The sequence below is a fragment of the Bos taurus genome, chromosome 8 (assembly GCF_002263795.3).
Source record: "Bos taurus isolate L1 Dominette 01449 registration number 42190680 breed Hereford chromosome 8, ARS-UCD2.0, whole genome shotgun sequence".
In the NCBI taxonomy this organism is placed as follows: domain Eukaryota; kingdom Metazoa; phylum Chordata; class Mammalia; order Artiodactyla; family Bovidae; genus Bos; species Bos taurus.
Window position 1 is genome coordinate 69,073,315 of NC_037335.1, and position 17,838 is coordinate 69,091,152.

Consider the following 17,838-nt stretch of genomic DNA (forward strand, 5'->3'; position numbering starts at 1 on the left):
TTTTCTCCAGAGGATCTTCCCAACCCAGGGATCGAACCCAGGTCTGCATTGTATATATATATACACACATATATATATACATATATGCATACATATATATAAGTATGTATTTGTATGTATTGGAGAAGGAAATGGGAACCCAATGCAGTATTCTTGCCTGGAAAATCCCATATATGAGGGAGCCTGGCAGACTATAGTCCATGGGGTGGTAAAGAGTCAGACACAACTGAGTACACAAGCATCTGTGTGTGTGTGTGTGAGATGGAATAGTACTCAGTTACAAAAAAGAATGAAATTTTGCCATTTGCCGCAACATGGATGAGCTCGGAGGGCATTCTTCAAGTGAAATAAGTCAGACAAGATAAATACTGTACGATGTCACTTATATGTGCAACCTACAAAATACAAGTTAGTGAATATGACCAAAAAGAAGCAGAATCGGATATAGAGAACAAATTAGTGGTTACCAGTGGTGGCATGGGGAGGGGCAACACAGGGTGGGGGCGTGGGAGGTAGAAACTGTCGGGTAGCAGGCAGGCTCAAGGATGTATTGAACAACACGGGGAATATAGCCAATATTGTGCAGTAACTATAAACGGAAAGTAACCTTTAAAAACTGTATAAAATTTTTTTTAAGATTTTTTTGTGGACTATTTTTGTCTTTATTGAACTTTGTTACACTAATGCTTCTGCTCTAAGTTTTGTAGCCCCAAGGCATGTGGAATCTTAGCTTCCCAGCCAGGGATTGAACTTTCACCCCCTGCATCGAAAAGCAAAGTCTTAACCACTGGACTGCCAAGAAATTCCCCCCAAATTTTTTTTAAAGAATATTTTCCCTAGAAAGACCCTCCCCTCCATCCCTCTGCTTTGACACGGCCCTGCTGAAAGTGGCCTGTCCAATGTGCCTCTCTCTCCAGCCTCACACATCACACACAAAAAGCCAAAAGGGCCCCCGGTCTCCCCATTCGTAAGCAAGAGAAGGGTTTCAGAGCTCCCTCTGCTTATCTGAGAAGCCTGAGACAGCAGGACCTCAGCGATCCTTCTCACCCCTGGCCCCCACACCACCGGAATTGGTGGCCTGGAGCCCCACATCACCCAGCAGGAAGCGGCATGAAAAGACAACTCAACTCCCCAGGAGATGACCGGCCAATCCCAGCATGCACTCCTGCCAGTGCTTGGCTGTCATTCAAGGCCCAGAGATCCGGTGGGACCCCAGGCTTCATCCCCCACAGCTCTGGTGCCCACCCTCCTCACATAGGCCCCAGCAGTCGTAGTCCAGGCTTCCTATCACACTCGATTTTCTCTTGAAACTTCACCCTCACCTTCAGCCCCTCACAGCATGCGGCCACACCAGGACTCTCCCGGGCACCTGCATTTTTGGAAACAGGCCAATCCACCAAAAGTCAAGTTGATGAATGACAAATTCACGGCAAATCAATTCTAAAAGAAATCAACTGCTTTTGAATATCATTTTATATTTTGACAAATTGTAACTGCTGTCAGAATTCTTTCTGTAAATGGCCTATCAGTCTTGATTTTATGTTTCTAATAATTAAAAATTAAAACTTCATTAGAGTATTTCACATTTGAAGGGACTTTTTAGCCACTTTTGAATGCTTGTTGTCCTTTTAAATATAGTCTTGGTGCAATTTTTTTAATATTTAGGAATTTTAGCATTCTCATACCTTTTCCCACAACAGCCTATCAGTTTTAATTGTTTGTAACAGTTAAAAGCCAAAATTGAGCCATTTCATATTGGTGTGGTTCACCTTAATTCTTTGTCAATTTCTTTTATTTCTGGTGAATGAAAGTAGGATTAGAAGCACCAATCATAAGCTAAATTTTTTTTACTGATTATGAAATATACCTTTCTTGCTCTAAGAAGTCAACATCAACTCCCAATGCTTAGATTCCTGAAAACCTGAATATATCTTAAAAAACAACAGTGAAGACCATTTGCAAAAAAAAAAAATCTTCAGAAGCCATGAAAATCGTTCAAATGTGCATTTCTAAAAGCTTTAAAAATAATGAAAAGAAGGACTTCCCTTGTAGTCCAGTGGTAAGACTCTCTGAGCTTCCAATGCAAGGGGCACATGTTCAATCCCTGGTTGGGGAACTAAGATCCCATATGCAAAATGGCGTGGCCAAAAAATAAATTTAAGGGGGGGGAAAAAGTAAAATAATAATAATGAAAAGAAACAAGTTTTGGCAGATCCATAAATTGGTAAAATCAATCAGTGATGTGGTCATTTGGTCATACTGGTTTTGGAAGAAGCGACCATGGGGCAGCTTATAGACAGCTGACCACTGAGCCCAGAGGTGGTGGGGGGTCCTGCTTTCTCCTCAGGGCCATTTTTGGGCCATTTCTCCTCCTACGGGACTGCTGATACCAGTCCACCCCCCTACTCCTCCTTGGCACTGTTATCTGTGGACCCAATCATTCCCTGCTGCCCCCGCTCATGAATGACCTCACACCCAGCTCACTGTCCTCCCTTCTGCCCAGTCCCTGCTACCCTGCCCCGCAGCTGCCCCTCCACACTCAGCCTCCCTGCCTGACTCAGCTCTCTTTTCATCACTGGCCCTGGTTTCAGCCTCCTCTGCATGGAGAGCCCCTGCCTCCCTCCCTGTCTACATTCTCCCTAAGTGACCTCATGATCCCATGGCTGTTAGTACCATCTATATGCTAACAATTCGCAATCTGTATATCAACTCTGACCTCTCCCAGAACTCTGGGCTTACATCCAACTGCCTACTTGGCATTTCCAGGTGGAGGTCTAACTAGCATCTCAATATCCACGTGGCTGAAAGAGAACCCTGGATCTCTGCTCCCCGCCCCAACCTGCTCCTTCCGTCACCTTCTCCATTCTAGTAAATGGTGGTAGCAGTGTTGTTCAAGCCTAAATTATCAGATCCCAGTAGATCCCAGCTCTGTGCATCTTTTCCTCTTTTTCTGTCATAGCACGTGAGCCACTGCAACAGCTCACAGGCTCTCCCTGCCCCCGATCCACCCTCCCATGGCACAAGAAGAACCTTTTCAAAAACATAAATCATACTGTGCCACGCTGGTATTTGAAATCCTCAAAGGTTTCTCATTGCTCTTAAAAGGAAATCTTAACTCCTTAACTTGCCTGCGGCATCTCAGGGAGTTGGCCCCTGCCCACCTCTGTGCCCACCTCCCAAATCATCACTGTCCCAGCCCACCTTCCAGAAGTCTCACCCTCCACCACACGGGTCCCCACCTGTGGGCCTTTACCTGCTGTTCCTTCTGCCACTCCCAGAATTTCCCATGGCAGCATCCTTCCCGGGAATCATACTTGGGCATTTCCAATCCAGAGTAGCCACAAGACAATTAGCTCCTCATTGTATTTTAATCCTTACTCAGCATTCATCACTATCTCACTTATTTTTGAGAATTTGCTTGTTGGCTTATTTGGTTTTTCTTAGTCTCAAGCTAATCGAATGTAAGCTCCACGAGAGCAACAGACTCCTCTGTCATGTCCACTGGATCAGGGCATGGCATGCAAGGGATGCTCCGTGAGAGATGGACTCACACGCACGCCTCTGCAGTATGGGTACCAAGCGTCCAGAGCCCAGCAACATAACCTCCTGACTGTAGAAAGCCGCGAAACTCACAGTAAGTTTCAGTCTGTTCATTTTTGTTGATCAGGAGAATGGCCTTCCATCCCTTAACATCCCTCAGTATTCACCCCTGACCCCCATTCCCAGGGGTTCCCTAAGAGGTCAGAAAGGGCCTGAGGGCAATGTCTGTTCCCCAAGGGAAGGATCACCATCGCCCACATTCCCACTCAAGTCTCTCCATCCCTGCCTCCCTCCCCTCCCCCTCCTCCACGTGCAGAAGGGAGCCACCGCCAGAACTCATAGACACACATCACCCAACACTTACACACCACCCACACACATATGTCACCCAACATACATACCACCACACACACACACCCCCACCCCACACACATACCACCCCAACACCACACACGTGCGCACCCCACACTAACACAACCCCACACGCACATATCACTCTACATATACACATACCACCACATGCACCACCCCACACACACCCCACTCCACACATACACACCACCCCACACACATACACACCACACATATACACCACACATATACACACCACCCCACACATACACACCACCCTACACACACTACACACACACACCACACACCCCACTCTACACATACACACACACCACACACATACATACCACACATATACACACCACCCCACACATACACCACACACACACACCATACACACACACACCACCCTACACACACTACACACACACACACCCACCCCACAAACATACCACCCCACCAACACCACACACACACGCACCCATACTAACACAACCCCACACGCATATATCACTCTACATACACACACACCACCCCATGCACCACCCCCCACACACCCCACTCCACACATACACACCACCCCACACACACTACACACACACACACACCACACATATACACCACACATATACACACCACACATATACACACCACCCCACACATACACACCACCCTACACACACCACACACCCCACCCCACACATACACACCACCCCACACACACTACACACGCACACACCACCCTAAACATACTACACATACACACACCACCCTACACACACTACACACACACACCCCCCACACATATACACACCACACACATACACACCACCCTACACACACTACACACACACACCCCCCACCCCACACACATACCACCCCACCAACACCACATACACACGCACTCATACTAACACAATCCCACACGCATATATCACTCTACATACACACACACCACCCCATGCACCACCACCCCCACACACACACATATACACACCACACACATACACACCACCCTACACACACTACACACATTACACACACCACACACCCTACACACACCACACACCCCACCCCACACATGCACACCACTCCACACACACCACACACACACACCACCCTACACACACTACACATACACACACACCACACATATACACACCACCCCACACACACACACCACACACATACACACCACCCTACACACACTACACACACACACCACACATATACACACCACCCTACACACACTACACACACACACCACACATATACACACCACCCTACACACACTACACACACACACACACGTCCCACACAAACACAACCCCACATGCATATATCACTCTACATACACACACACCACCCCATGCACCACCCACACACACCCCACTCCACACATACACACCACCCCACACACACACACCACCCCACACACACACACACACCACACACATACACCACCCTACACACTGCACACACACACACATACCACTCATATACACACCACACATATACACAGCACCCTACACACACCACACACACACACACCACCCAGGCATTCACCACACACACTTATACTCCCCATCTACACACTACACACATGTACACAAGTGACCCCAGTCAGATCTGTTCCTTTCTCTACACATCCATGGGGTTAAAAGAACATGCTGACAGACATAGTTAGGAGGAGCATTCCCAAAACAGTTACTCAAATCCTGCTTTCTACCCAGATAAATAAGAGGAGCACAGTTCCTGGCTAAGTCAGGAGGAGCATGAGGGGCACCAGGGTGGGGTGAGGGGTGGAGAGGGTGTTGTGGGGAGGAATGGATCGAGCCCTGCATGCCAAGAGTGCAGGGTGAGCCCGGAACCACCCTCACCCCCGCTGCCGGCAAAGCCTGTCTATCCACCCACGGGGAAGCAAGTAGGTGCCCCTAGAAGATGCTATTTGAAGGGAACCAGAAACACTTTGCCCAACCAAGACCTCACCCCAACCATAGCACCTGAGCCTCTATCCTTAAAAAACCTCTCATTGGGTTAAATATTGTTCTCTCCTTTTTTCTTTCATGGACACAAAGAGAAGTAAACATGAAGCCACTGGCACTCTGCTCACACCTCCTGCAAGCAAATCCTCCTGGCCGGGGGAGCCCGGGGGAGAAGAGGAAATGAAACGGAAGACAGGAAGCGCTTGGCACCCCGATGGGGAAGCTGGCCTCCTCCCATCAGTCCCAACTGCTAACCAGCATGGCTAGAGTCACGGGTCACCCCCCCACCCATTTCTCCCTGTCCCCACAGCCCCTCCCCACACCACACCCTCTCCACCCTCTCCTCGCCACCAGACACATTGTCCCTGGAAGGGGAGGTGGAAGAGGTGACAGAGCCGCAGCTAAGGCCCAATTTTCACTGATGCTCAGAGACTCTGACAGCTGTTTGAAGAAGAATGTGATTTTGAAATTTAAATAACACGCTTCTGCATTCGGCTCAGGCAGACAACCTGAGGATAAGCAGTTTATCGCCTGAGCCACCATGCAGGGGGGCAGGGAAACAGGCTGCAGTTCCCCCCACTATCCCCTGCCCTGAGTCCCCAAAGCCTCTTCACAGGGGCTGCCTTGGGATTGAGTTCCCTCTGAGAGGCACCAGCCGACCTGCTGGGCCATGCTTGTCTCTTCAGCTCAGCAACTTCAGGGGAGGAGGGGCAAGGGGGCCCTCAGCGGAGCCAGGGAAGGGAGAGAGCCTCCCAGGGCATCCGACAGAAATGAGCCAAGCCCAACTCTCCGGGTCCCTACTCATGCACTCCGGTGACCTTCACGGGGGACTGACTCTGGAGCCCAGGGCTAAGCCACTCCTTCACCCAAAGGCAGCTCAGCCCCACCCCACCAGGGACTCAACCCGAGTCAGTCACGCTGAGTTCTGTCCCAGAGAATTCCTGAGCAAGAGTCCCAAGGGAGGAGACCCCAGAGAGGCCAATCTTCCACCCGCCACAAGGGTCTCCAGTCACTGTCCTCTGAGCCCACGAGACCTAGAAGTGGGGGTAGCCTCTGAGCCACGATGCTGCTGAGATTGTCACCCTCAGATCCCACTGCCCTCCTCCAAGACTTTGCTGATTTCCCCAGGCGCCACCTACTGCTGCCTCCCTTGGGCTCTCAGGGCTACACTAGCACCATGCATAAACCACCTCGTGGGTGTCTAAGCTGTGTCCACCTGCCCCAACGATCCAGTGAGGACACAGTCTGATTCCCTTCAAAGCAGCATCTCAGGTAGTGCTTGCATCACACCGAGGTCCACCTCTTCCATGAAACCCTCCGGAGCCCCCAGTCCTTCTCTAAACCTCAGGGCCACCCGACAGGCAGCCCACATGGGGCACCTCAGACCCACCTGGACCTCTTAGCCAGCCTTCCTGGTGCAGCTCTAAGAGCTCACACTAAACCACTAGCTCCCGCCAGCGCCTGGCAGCATCACCCGTGGCCACCACCTAGGGTGCTCCTGGGCTCCACCGCCTTCTGGGGAGGTCACCACCCATCCTTGCAGGGCTCCATTTTACAGATGAGGAAAATGAGATTCAGTCAACTGATCCACCCTGTAGTCAATCAGTGAATAGGGTCCAGCTAGGATTCAAACTAGGACCAGCAGGTCTCTAGTCCGCCACCATCCTCTAGTCCAGGATCCTCCGTGGATGGGTGTCAGTGCCAGTGTTAGGCACCCAGGGAAACACAGAGATGCGTGCGTGCAGTGACACAGAGCCCAACAATCACACTGCAATCATATTCGTGCCCCCAGCACGCAAGAGTAAGCACTGTAATACGAACGAAGCACAAGGGCACAGAGCGGGAGGGTGGTGTCCCTCAGGGGCCATTTCCAAAGCTTCTTGGCAAGGGTAGGGTTCCCTCCTCTCCTGAGGCCCCTGAAAAAGGACCAGTGGAGCCTCCAACTAGAACACCCCAGAGGTGCAGAGAAAAGGCAACCCTCCTGCACTCTTGGTGGGAATGCAAACTGATACAGCCACTATAGAGATCAGTATGGAAATTCCTTAAAAAACTAGAAATAAATCTACCATATAACCCAACAATCCCACTACTGGGTATAAACCCCAAGGAGACTGTTAAGTAGGTAGAATAGGGAAAAGGAGTCCAAAATGGCGGTGGCTAAAAGACAAGGAAGGTCAAAGGAAGGTCCGAGGACCACAGTGAAAACTTCAGGCAGAACAAACAGCACTCCTGGCTAAGCCCAATTTGCATAGGGCAGGCCCAGGTGGAGGAAAAATCATATAAAAGGAGGAGCCAAAGCGCTTTCTCTCGGACTCTATCTCCCGCGTGCGTGCACGCTCTCTTTCTCTCTCTCTCTCTCACTCTCCTGCTATCTTCTAAATAAAATAGAGCTGTAACACTGATTTGCCTAAGAGCTGTAGCATGGTTTGTCCAAGACCCAAGAGGTGTGACGCGCTGAGGGCTTTAATGTCCGTCGCTCCAAATCTTTGTTGTGATGAGATGAAGAACCGAGGAACATACACTCGAGTGACAAAACCATAATTGAAAAAGATGCATGCACCCCAATGATCATCGCAGCACTGTTTACCTAAATGTCCATTGACAGATGAATGGATAAAGAAGTTGTGGTACATACACTCAATGGAATATTATTCAGCCACTAAAAGGAATGCATTTGACTCAGTTCTAACAAGGTGGATGAACTAATAGCCTATTACGCAGAATAAAGTATCAAAAAGAGAAAGACAAATATCATATTTTAATGCATATGTATGGAATCTAGAAAGATGGTAGGGATGAACCTAACTGCAGGGCAGCAGTGGAGACACAGATAAGAGACTTGTGGACACAGGGAGGGAACCAGAGGGCGGGACAAATTGAGAGAGCAGCGGGGAAACATATACATTACCATATGTAAGATTAGATAGCCAGTGGAAATTTACTGTATGACTCAGGGAGCTCAAATCCAGTCCTCTGTGACAATCCAGAGGCGGTGGGATGGGGAGGGAGGTGGGAAGGGACGTTCAGAAGGGAGAAGACAAACTTATACCTATGGCTGATTCATGCTGATGTCTGGCAGAAATCAACAAAGTATTGTAAAGCAATTATCCTCCAATTAAAATTTAATTACTTAATTTTTTTAAAAAAAGAACATCTGAGGAGTGCAGTTTGGTGCTCCGTGATGACCTACATGGATGGGTACGATGGGAGGGGAGATTCAAAAGGGAGGGGATATGTGTATACATATAGGTGACTCACTCTGTTGTACAGCAGAAACTAACAACATTATAAACCAACTACACTCAAATAAACAAAATAAAACAAAAATTTCCTTAAAAAAAAAAAAAAGAACATCCTCAGGCCTCTCCTGGCTCCATCCAAGCAAGACAGCCCACCCCAGACGCTCACAGCCAACTGACACTGTCACCACCCATCACTTCTTCCTCTAACCACTAACAGAAGGCCCAAGCCAGGCCTCTCACCAGCCACCCTGTGTTCCCACCTGATCACAGTGAGCTAAGGCCACAGAGGCCCAGAAGGCGCCCCAGGGACCCACTGTCCCCTAAAAATCGCCCAGCCACCTCCCACTGCAGCCCCCACCCAGCATGAACATGGCTGGGAGGGAGCCTCATGTCACCAAAAGCCATGCAACCATCTCCCATAAACAGGCTCCAGGACAACCTTGCCTGAGCCGCTGATGGCCTTGGAGAAATCACTCCCACTGTCAGTTGTAAAAAGTGAAAGTTGCTCTGCTGCTGCTACTGCTAAGTCGCTTCAGTTGTGTCTGACTCTGTGCGACCCCATAGACGGGAGCCCACTAGGCTCCTCTGTCCCTGGGATTCTCCAGGCAAGAACACTAGAGTGAGCTGCCATTTCCTTCTCCAATGCATGAAAGTGAAAGTTGCTCAATTGTGTCCAACTCTTTGCGACCCCATGGACTATACAGTCCATGGAATTCTCCAGGCCAAGAAGCTACATGTTTGAGTCCAATATCCCAGGTACTGGGCCAGGAATCTGCACGCAATTTCTCAATTTTTTGTTGTCGTTTTTGTTGTTTAGTCACTAAGTTGGGTTCAAGTCTTTGCAATCTGATGGGCTATAACCCATCAGGCTCCTCTGTCCATGGGATTTACTAGGCAAGAATACTGGAGCAGTTTGCCATTTCCTTCTTCAGGGATCTTCCTGACTCAAGGATCGAACCCACGTCGCTTATGTTTCCTGCGTTGGCAGGTGGGCTCTTTACCGCTGAGCCACTGGAGAAGCCCAAATTTAATAGCAGATATTTGTATTTATTGTTCTTGTCCTCTGTCCACAGGATTTAAAACCTGAGCAGGTAGGTGTTGCCATCAGTCCAGCATTGTGTAAGAAGAAACCAGGGCTTAGAGCTGAAGCACCGGAAGAAGTCTGAGGAACATGACGGGCAGGGGGACAAGCAGGACTGAATCCTGATGTGGACTACCCCTGCACCTGGAGCCGCAGTTTCCCTTGTTGCCAAGTAAGGAGTGGGCTTAGATGATCTCTAAGTTCCCTTCCAACTATAGAAAAGACAAGTTTGCATAAATTTACTCTGTACCCACGGATAAGATGGTTGGATGGCATCACCGACTCAGTGGACGTGGGTGGAGTTGGTGATGGACAGGGAGGCCTGGCGTGCTGCAGTTCATGGAGTCGCAAAGAGTCGGACACAGCTGAGCAACTGAACTGAACTGAACCCACGTATCTGGCAACGCCTGTACCCATGTATCTGGCAACACCTGCATCAGGTGCCCAAGGCCGTGGAGGCCCCCAGCCTCACCAGTAACACAGAAAGAGTGCCCACTGACAGCCCCATAAAGGCCCCTGCCTGCTGCTTCTCCCTGGCCCTGAGGCATGGCCCAGCAGTCGAGAGGGAAGCCACTGCCTGGCCCGCCCAGGCCCTTCATCCTCACTTTTATGGCCTCACCCCTTGTAGATGAAGCATTTCCTTTCCCTCACTGTTCGCATCACCCCTTGCAACCCTGAGAAGCCTGTGCACCACAACTAGAAAGTAGCCCCACTTGCCGCAACTAGAGGGGGAGGAGCAACTAGGGCGCGCAGAGGAACAAGGACCCCACACAGCCGAAAACAGATCAATAAAGAGACAGTAGCAACTTAGCCCCAAAGATACAAGAGCAGCCTCCCCCAAGTCCCTGGGTTCCAAATGGGAGTATTACAGTCTGGAGAATTCCCAGTTCTGCCCCTCACCACAGCCTTTCCACATCAAGATGGTGGAGGGGGCAGCCTAAGACCACATATAAATGTGTGGAAAGGTAGGAGACAGTGCTTCATACAATCGTATTGGGCGGCAGCCTTATCATCCTGAAGCATCAGTGCAGGACCTGAGGTCTCCCAGGCTGGGCCTCCCCAGCCAGCGAGCCACAGGTGGGTCATACACCTGCCCAGATATTGACCCCTCAGCCTCCTGGGCAGGCAGGCAACGGCCATGACCATCTGAGCTCCAAGCTGCTCTACTCCATCCTATGGATGTCAAATAACACCACCGTGGTCAGTGCGCCTTGATGAGGTCAAGCCTGCTCTAAGCTCACACCTTCCTTTTTCAGAAAAGAGACATAAGGTCTGGAGCAGGGAAGTGACCTGCCCAAGCCCATCAGCTGATCTGTGGCAGAGACTATGCTGGAATCAGGCTCGCAGTTCCCCACTCAGCTTTCTTTCTGCTGCATGCCTCCTACCACGGTCTGCTTGGTTTCTTGGTGGCCAGGTTTCCCTCAGATAGAGCCACCCCATGCACCAACTCAAGGGCTGCTCTGGGTGAAGCAGGGGCAGCAGGCGCAATGAGGGGGAGCCTTGCCCTCACTGTGGGGAGTGGTCCCCAGAGCCCAGGGATCCAGGGTCATGCAGGGCCCAGTTATGTCTGAGCATCAGGTAAAGGATGCTGATTGAGTGAGCTGCAGACCAGCAATCTCCTCATTTGTCTTGTCAACCTCCTTGTCCTGCAGAATGCCAAATCCATTACAGAAAGATTTTCTGCCAGGAAGATACTTAGTGTCAGTCTAGGAAGCACTGGAGATCCCAGCTCGGGTGAAGACCTCTGACCTTCAACCTCCAGGGAGCAAGCCAAAGCCATTTCTTCCCTGGAGGTAAATCCAATGGCTCCCGCCCAGACAGTGGCACCTTAGCTTGGGGTGGGGTAGGAAACGGGTAGGTCAGGTTGCTAGGATTTCCCCGTCACAGCATCCACATGCCAACTACCTCCTCAATCTGCTGGAGTCCCCAAGCACTGCCTCCGAAAGAGTGGCCCAAGGTGGTTTTCTATCCAAAACTAATCAAGAGATGTGAGAATCAAATGTCTGTGCTAGGAGGGGCCTCAGCCAGTCCATCAGCCAGTTCAGCCCCTGAGAGATGGGCGAGGCTCATCACAGAGTCATCACAAAGCCATAAACAGAGACAAGATGGGTACCTCAGCCATCACCCCATTGCAGGGTGTGAGAGTGAGAGCCTAGGGCAGGCCACTCCATGCAGGGACCATCTGTGAAGTCACCATCCCATCCACCGCCATCCCCGCCACTACCAGTGCCAAAGGCACATCCAAATGGTCCGTCTTTGGCCACTGCCTCCCTTTGCATGGGTCCCAGGATTTCTCCCACCAGGTACATGTGTATCACCACCTCTTAATCCCTTAGAGCATGCCTTCTCAACAGAAAAGGAGGGTATCAGCCCTAAAGGAGCAAAAATGGGCTCCTGGGTAAGCAAAAAAAAAAAAAAAAGGAGATATGACAGTGGCATGTGGCCCTCCAAACCTCAACCCTATCTGACAAAATTTTACTACTTAGCATTGGCTATGGACTGAATTGTGTCCCCACCCTAAATTCATGATGCTGAAGCCTTAAACCCCCTAGTGTGACTGTATTTGAAGACAAGGCTCTTAGGAGGTAATTAAGGTTAAATTAAGGTCATATGGATGGGGCCATGATCCAATAGGATTAGTGTCCTCATAAGAAGAGGAAGAGGCCTTTCTTTCTCTTTCTCTCTCTCTCTCCCCCCTCTCTTCTTTGTATCTCCCTGCTCCAATCCCCCACATCCTTCCCACCCATCTACACCCCCTACCCTGAGAGGACACAGTGAGAAGGCTGCTGTCTGCAAACCATGAAGCAAGCCCTCTCCAGAAACCGAACTTGCCAGACCTTGACCCTGGACTTCTGGCCTCCAGAACTGTGAGATAATAGACTTCCATCATTTAAGCCATCCAGTCTAGGATATTCTTTTATGGCAGGCCCAGCAGACTGAGACTATTTCTCTCTTTAGAATTAATTTTTCTCCTTAAAGGGGCAACAATGAAAAAAAAGAAAAATTTGGGAAATACTGTCCTGGAGAATTCTTCATTGGAAAGGGCCCAGGGTCTCGCTAGAGAGTCTTTCATTTCAGTCTAGAGTTCTGATTCTCAACTGGCAGTGACTGTTCCCCTCAGGGGACAAGTGGCAGTGTCTGGAGACGCACTGGGTTGTCACAGTTTGCGGGGCTGCTCCAGGAATCCAGTGAGTAGAGGCCAGGGATGTTGCTAAACACCATACACAGGACAGCTTCTGCCACAGAGAGGATTACCCAGGTCAATGGCAACAGTGCTGCTATTGAGAAACCTTGGTTTAGAGCAAAAGAAACTTCAGAATGTTTCACAGTCACAAAGTGCCACAAGCCTGAGATTTGGGGCCCTACACTCACAGGTCTCGGTGAGAAAGCCCACCCTGGCCCTCTCTAAGCACGACTGGTGACTCCAGAAAGCTCATCCCAGCCTCCACAGAGTTCCCAAGACCAGAAGGCCCTCCCCAGTGCCCAAGTAGAGGTAGGCTGCCCTAGACCCATTGGTCACCCAAAAGCCAGAGGGAACAAGGTCAAGAAGAAAGAACCAAAAAAACTCACGGGGCTCCTACACACAGACCATGGCAAGCAAACTGGAGCTCAAGTGAGCCTCTCACTCCCTAGGCAGCCTGAGGCAGGAGTGGCCAGAAAGCAGAGGCTCTCCTCAGAGGGATTTCAGAAGCAGAACGCCCAGGGGAGACAAGAATTTCTGAACAGAATGGACGATGGTGACAGGAACACAGGCCACCTCAACTAACAGCTCCCACGAGCCCAGCAACATGCTCAGCCATGGTCAACCATTGGTTCATTCTGACCCTATGGCCATCCAACAAGATAGGTGCCCTCCCCTCTGCACCAAAGAGCAAACTGAGGCACAGAGAGGCTGAGCAAATTTACCAAAGTAGAACAGCTGGAAAGGACCCAGCCAGGCAAGATGAGTGACAAAATGGGAAAGCAATACCAGATGTCAGATTCAAGACCTCCTGCATGGCAGGTCATTCTAGGCCATTCCCATAAATGCTTTAGGCCACACACAACCTCGGTGGTGGTGAGAAAGGGGGAAGGTGTCATGGTTTTCTCTTTACAGATGAAGACCCCAGATTTGGAGGTGTTCAGGGGCTTACTGGCGAGAGGACATCTCACCCAAGCCACAAGGTTCGATCTGCCAGCCCCAGGGGACCTGAGCAGAACTGTCAAGGCCCCAGCACAAGCCCACTCACCTGAGAAGATTGAAGCAAGCCTGAAGATGTCCGAGAGGCGGGCGGTCACTGGCTCATAAGGTGAGGCTTCATAAAACTCCTCGCCTGGAAGAGAGAACCGCATCAGACCAGGCTCACATCCTGCCCAAAGCTTTGCACACTTTATGTGGGTAAGGTATTTCTCTCCAACCAGAGCAGATCAGACTGCCCAATACAGCTCTCTCATGACTCCCTGCATGCCCCGGCCTCTTCTAAGGACTTCTATATGCTTCTGGAAAGAAGGCACAGGGGAAGGTGGAACCCTGATATTCACCATGGAAGGCCAGGTATTAAACAAATCCCAGGATTTGAAGCCGAAGGACTCTCCAACAGTCATTTAGTACAACTTCCTCATTTCACAGGAGAGGGCTCTGACGTGGCCCAGAGAGGTGAAGCAACCTGCCTGAGACCACACAGCTCCTCATGGCAGACCTAGAGCTACCTGGCCCTGACACTAACATCCTCTCCCATCACAAGAGACTGGCTCTGCCCAGGCTTACTTGGGTGCATGCATCCTCAGTCGTGTCTGACTCTTTTGCGACTCCATGGACTGTAACCCACCAGATTCCTCTAACCATGGGATTCTCCAGACAAGAATACTGGAGTGGGTTGCCGTCTCCTTCTCTAGGGGAACTTCCCAACCCGGGAATTGAACCCACCTCTCCTGCATTGGTGGGCAGATTCTTTACCACTGAGCCACCTGGGAAGCCCATACCCCAGCTTAAGGGGACAGGATTTCCCCATTGCTTCCCACCATGTCACCAGGAGTGACTGGCTGAGGTCCACTGGACGGAGGCCTGACCGGTGATTCCTGTATGCCTTCCGACCTGTCTTCCCCTCCACCTGCTGCCCCTCCCCCAGGCTCTGGGGTGCACCAGAGGCTCGAGGATGTGAATGAGTGACAGCAGATAAATGGCGGATGACTGCCCTGGAGACCCAGCACCACCTCAGCGGGACTCCTGCCCCCTCCACCAGTACCTCAGCAGGAAAGGGAAGATCCTCGAGACGGACATGATGGTGAGAAGAAATCAATGGATAATCACTCAGACTGTGTGTGCATGCAGAGGGGGCGGGGGAGACAGGTGATGACCACAGCCTCACACATTGATTTCCTGTCCACCTGAGGCCCAGAGCCACAGGCAAGCTCACCACCTAAAGAGGAGTCCATGGGGGTGGCACCCCTGCAGGGGGCCACCTGCAGGAAGGGGCCGGCCTCCGGGGCTGGCCTCCGGGGGAGGGGGTCTTGGAATCTGCTTCTTCAGCCAGGCCCCAAAGTCACCCACAGGCTAGCCCCTGACTGGCTCTCTGCCGGTCCAGGGACAAGGCATCTCTCCACTATACTAGGATGACCCCCCAAAAAAGGGTACAGACCCCCCCAGAGGACATGAAGGGGCATCTCTCCACTATACTAGGATGACCCCCCCCAAAAAAGGGTACAGACCCCCCCAGAGGACATGAAGGGGCATCTCTCCACTATACTAGGATGACCCCCCCAAAAAAGGGTACAGACCCCCCCCAGAGGACATGAAGGGGCATCTCTCCACTATACTAGGATGACCCCCCAAAAAAGGGTACAGACCCCCCCCAGAGGACATGAAGGGGCATCTCTCCACTATACTAGGATGACCCCCCAAAAAAGGGTACAGACCCCCCCAGAGGACATGAAGGGGCATCTCTCCACTATACTAGGATGACCCCCCAAAAAAGGGTACAGACCCCCCCAGAGGACATGAAGGAAGAGCATGCCCCCTGAGAAGTGGCCCCACCCTTCACTGTATCTCACAAGAACACCCTTAGGCCCCACCCGATCCAGCACACAGGGCGCCTTATGCACAGGGGGTGCCCACTGGTATCTGCCTAATCCAAAGATGACTCTTTGGTCCAGGCCTGTCTCCAACCCCACCTCCCCCCCAGGGCCTGCAGGGCCATCATGGGCTTGCAAGATCTCAGCATCCTCCCCTTTGCCCACCAGCACTGGAGAAACTCCCTGAAGGGGGGGGGGGGGGGTGGAGCGTACCAGCCATGCTAGCTGGTGCAAACAAATAACAAGAGAACTTAGGAAGCGCTTTTGTAATAACGATGAGGTTATGTTGTGCTTTCTTCATACTGGCACTATTAGAAGTGCTTTAGATGTACTAACTCATTTAATCCTCTTAATTTCCCCAGGGGCTAGGCACTATTATTCTCCCTATTTTTCTGATCAGGGACTGGGGCATGGAGATGCTACAGCACTTGCCCAAGACACACAGCCGGTGAGTGGCAGAGCTAAGTTTCAAATCCAGGCTGTTGGCTCCAGAGTCCAAGTACTTAACCAGTATGAATACTGCCTCCAAAAATAAAAAGTGTTACCGAAACCAAATTCTTAAACAAGTACTACCAACCCTGAAGATTCATTGGAAGGACTGAGGCTAAAGCTCCAAAACTCTGGCCACCTGATTCGAAGAGCTGACTCATTGGAAAAGACCCTGGTGCTAGGAAAGACTGAAGGCAAAAGAAGTGGGCAGCAGAGGATGAGATGGTTGGATGTTACCACCAATTCAATGGACATGAGTCTGAACAAACTCAGGGAAATAGTGACAGACAGGGAAGCCTGGTGTGCTGTAGTCCATGGGATCGCAAAGAGTTGGACACAACTGAGCGACTAAACAACTCTTGCATACTTTTCACAGAGCTGTCTTCTCCTGGCTGGACCACTTCCCTACAGCAGGGCCTGTCCTTCCCTATAGCATCTGACACAGCACTGTGCCTGGGTACAGATAGGCTAGTATGACTGATTGGCCCAGGGGATGGATCTCTGGGGGAAAAGAGCCTCTTCCATGACTGGTTGGGAGGGGCCCATCCTATTTAAATCAATTCTCCTTGCCTGCTCCTGCAGCAGAATTCACCATCAGGAAATCTGAGGTCTGCCTGGCAGCAAGACTGAAGTCAAATGCAGGATGTCAGACTCCAGGCCCACGAGCTGGGAGAGGACATGTAGGGAGAACCCTGTGCACTTCACATTTGCAGAAGCAGGATGACCTTGAACTTCAGCATTGCCACTGGAGGAGGCAAGAAGCCTGGTCTCAAGTGCCCTGTGCAGCCAACAGTGACATCCCTCCCCTCACCCCAATGTAAATACTGGTGATTACGGGGGCAGTTATGGCAGAGGGGAAGACGAGCTCAAGGCCACAGCTCTCCCCCAGGGCAGTGGTCACTTTTCAGTTACTCAGTTGTGTCCAGCTCTTTGTGACCCCATGGGCTGCAGCATATCAGGCTTCCTTGTCCTACACTGTCTCTCGGAGTTTGCTTAAACTCATGTCCATTGAGTCAATGATGCCATCCAACCATCTCATCCTCTGTCACCCCCATCTCCTCCTGCCCTCAGTCTTTCCCAGCATCAGGGTCTTTTACAA

At 50.9% G+C, this 17,838-nt stretch overlaps 1 protein-coding gene across 1 annotated transcript in view; it reads right to left on the reverse strand.

The window, feature by feature from the left end:
• Positions 1–17,838, reverse strand: part of GFRA2 (GDNF family receptor alpha 2) — a 107,527-nt gene that overhangs the window by 78,358 nt on the left and 11,331 nt on the right. The window contains exon 3 of the mRNA NM_001015595.3: positions 14,429–14,512. Coding sequence (NP_001015595.3) covers positions 14,429–14,512 — 84 coding nt within the window. The remainder of the gene's footprint in view (positions 1–14,428; positions 14,513–17,838) is intronic.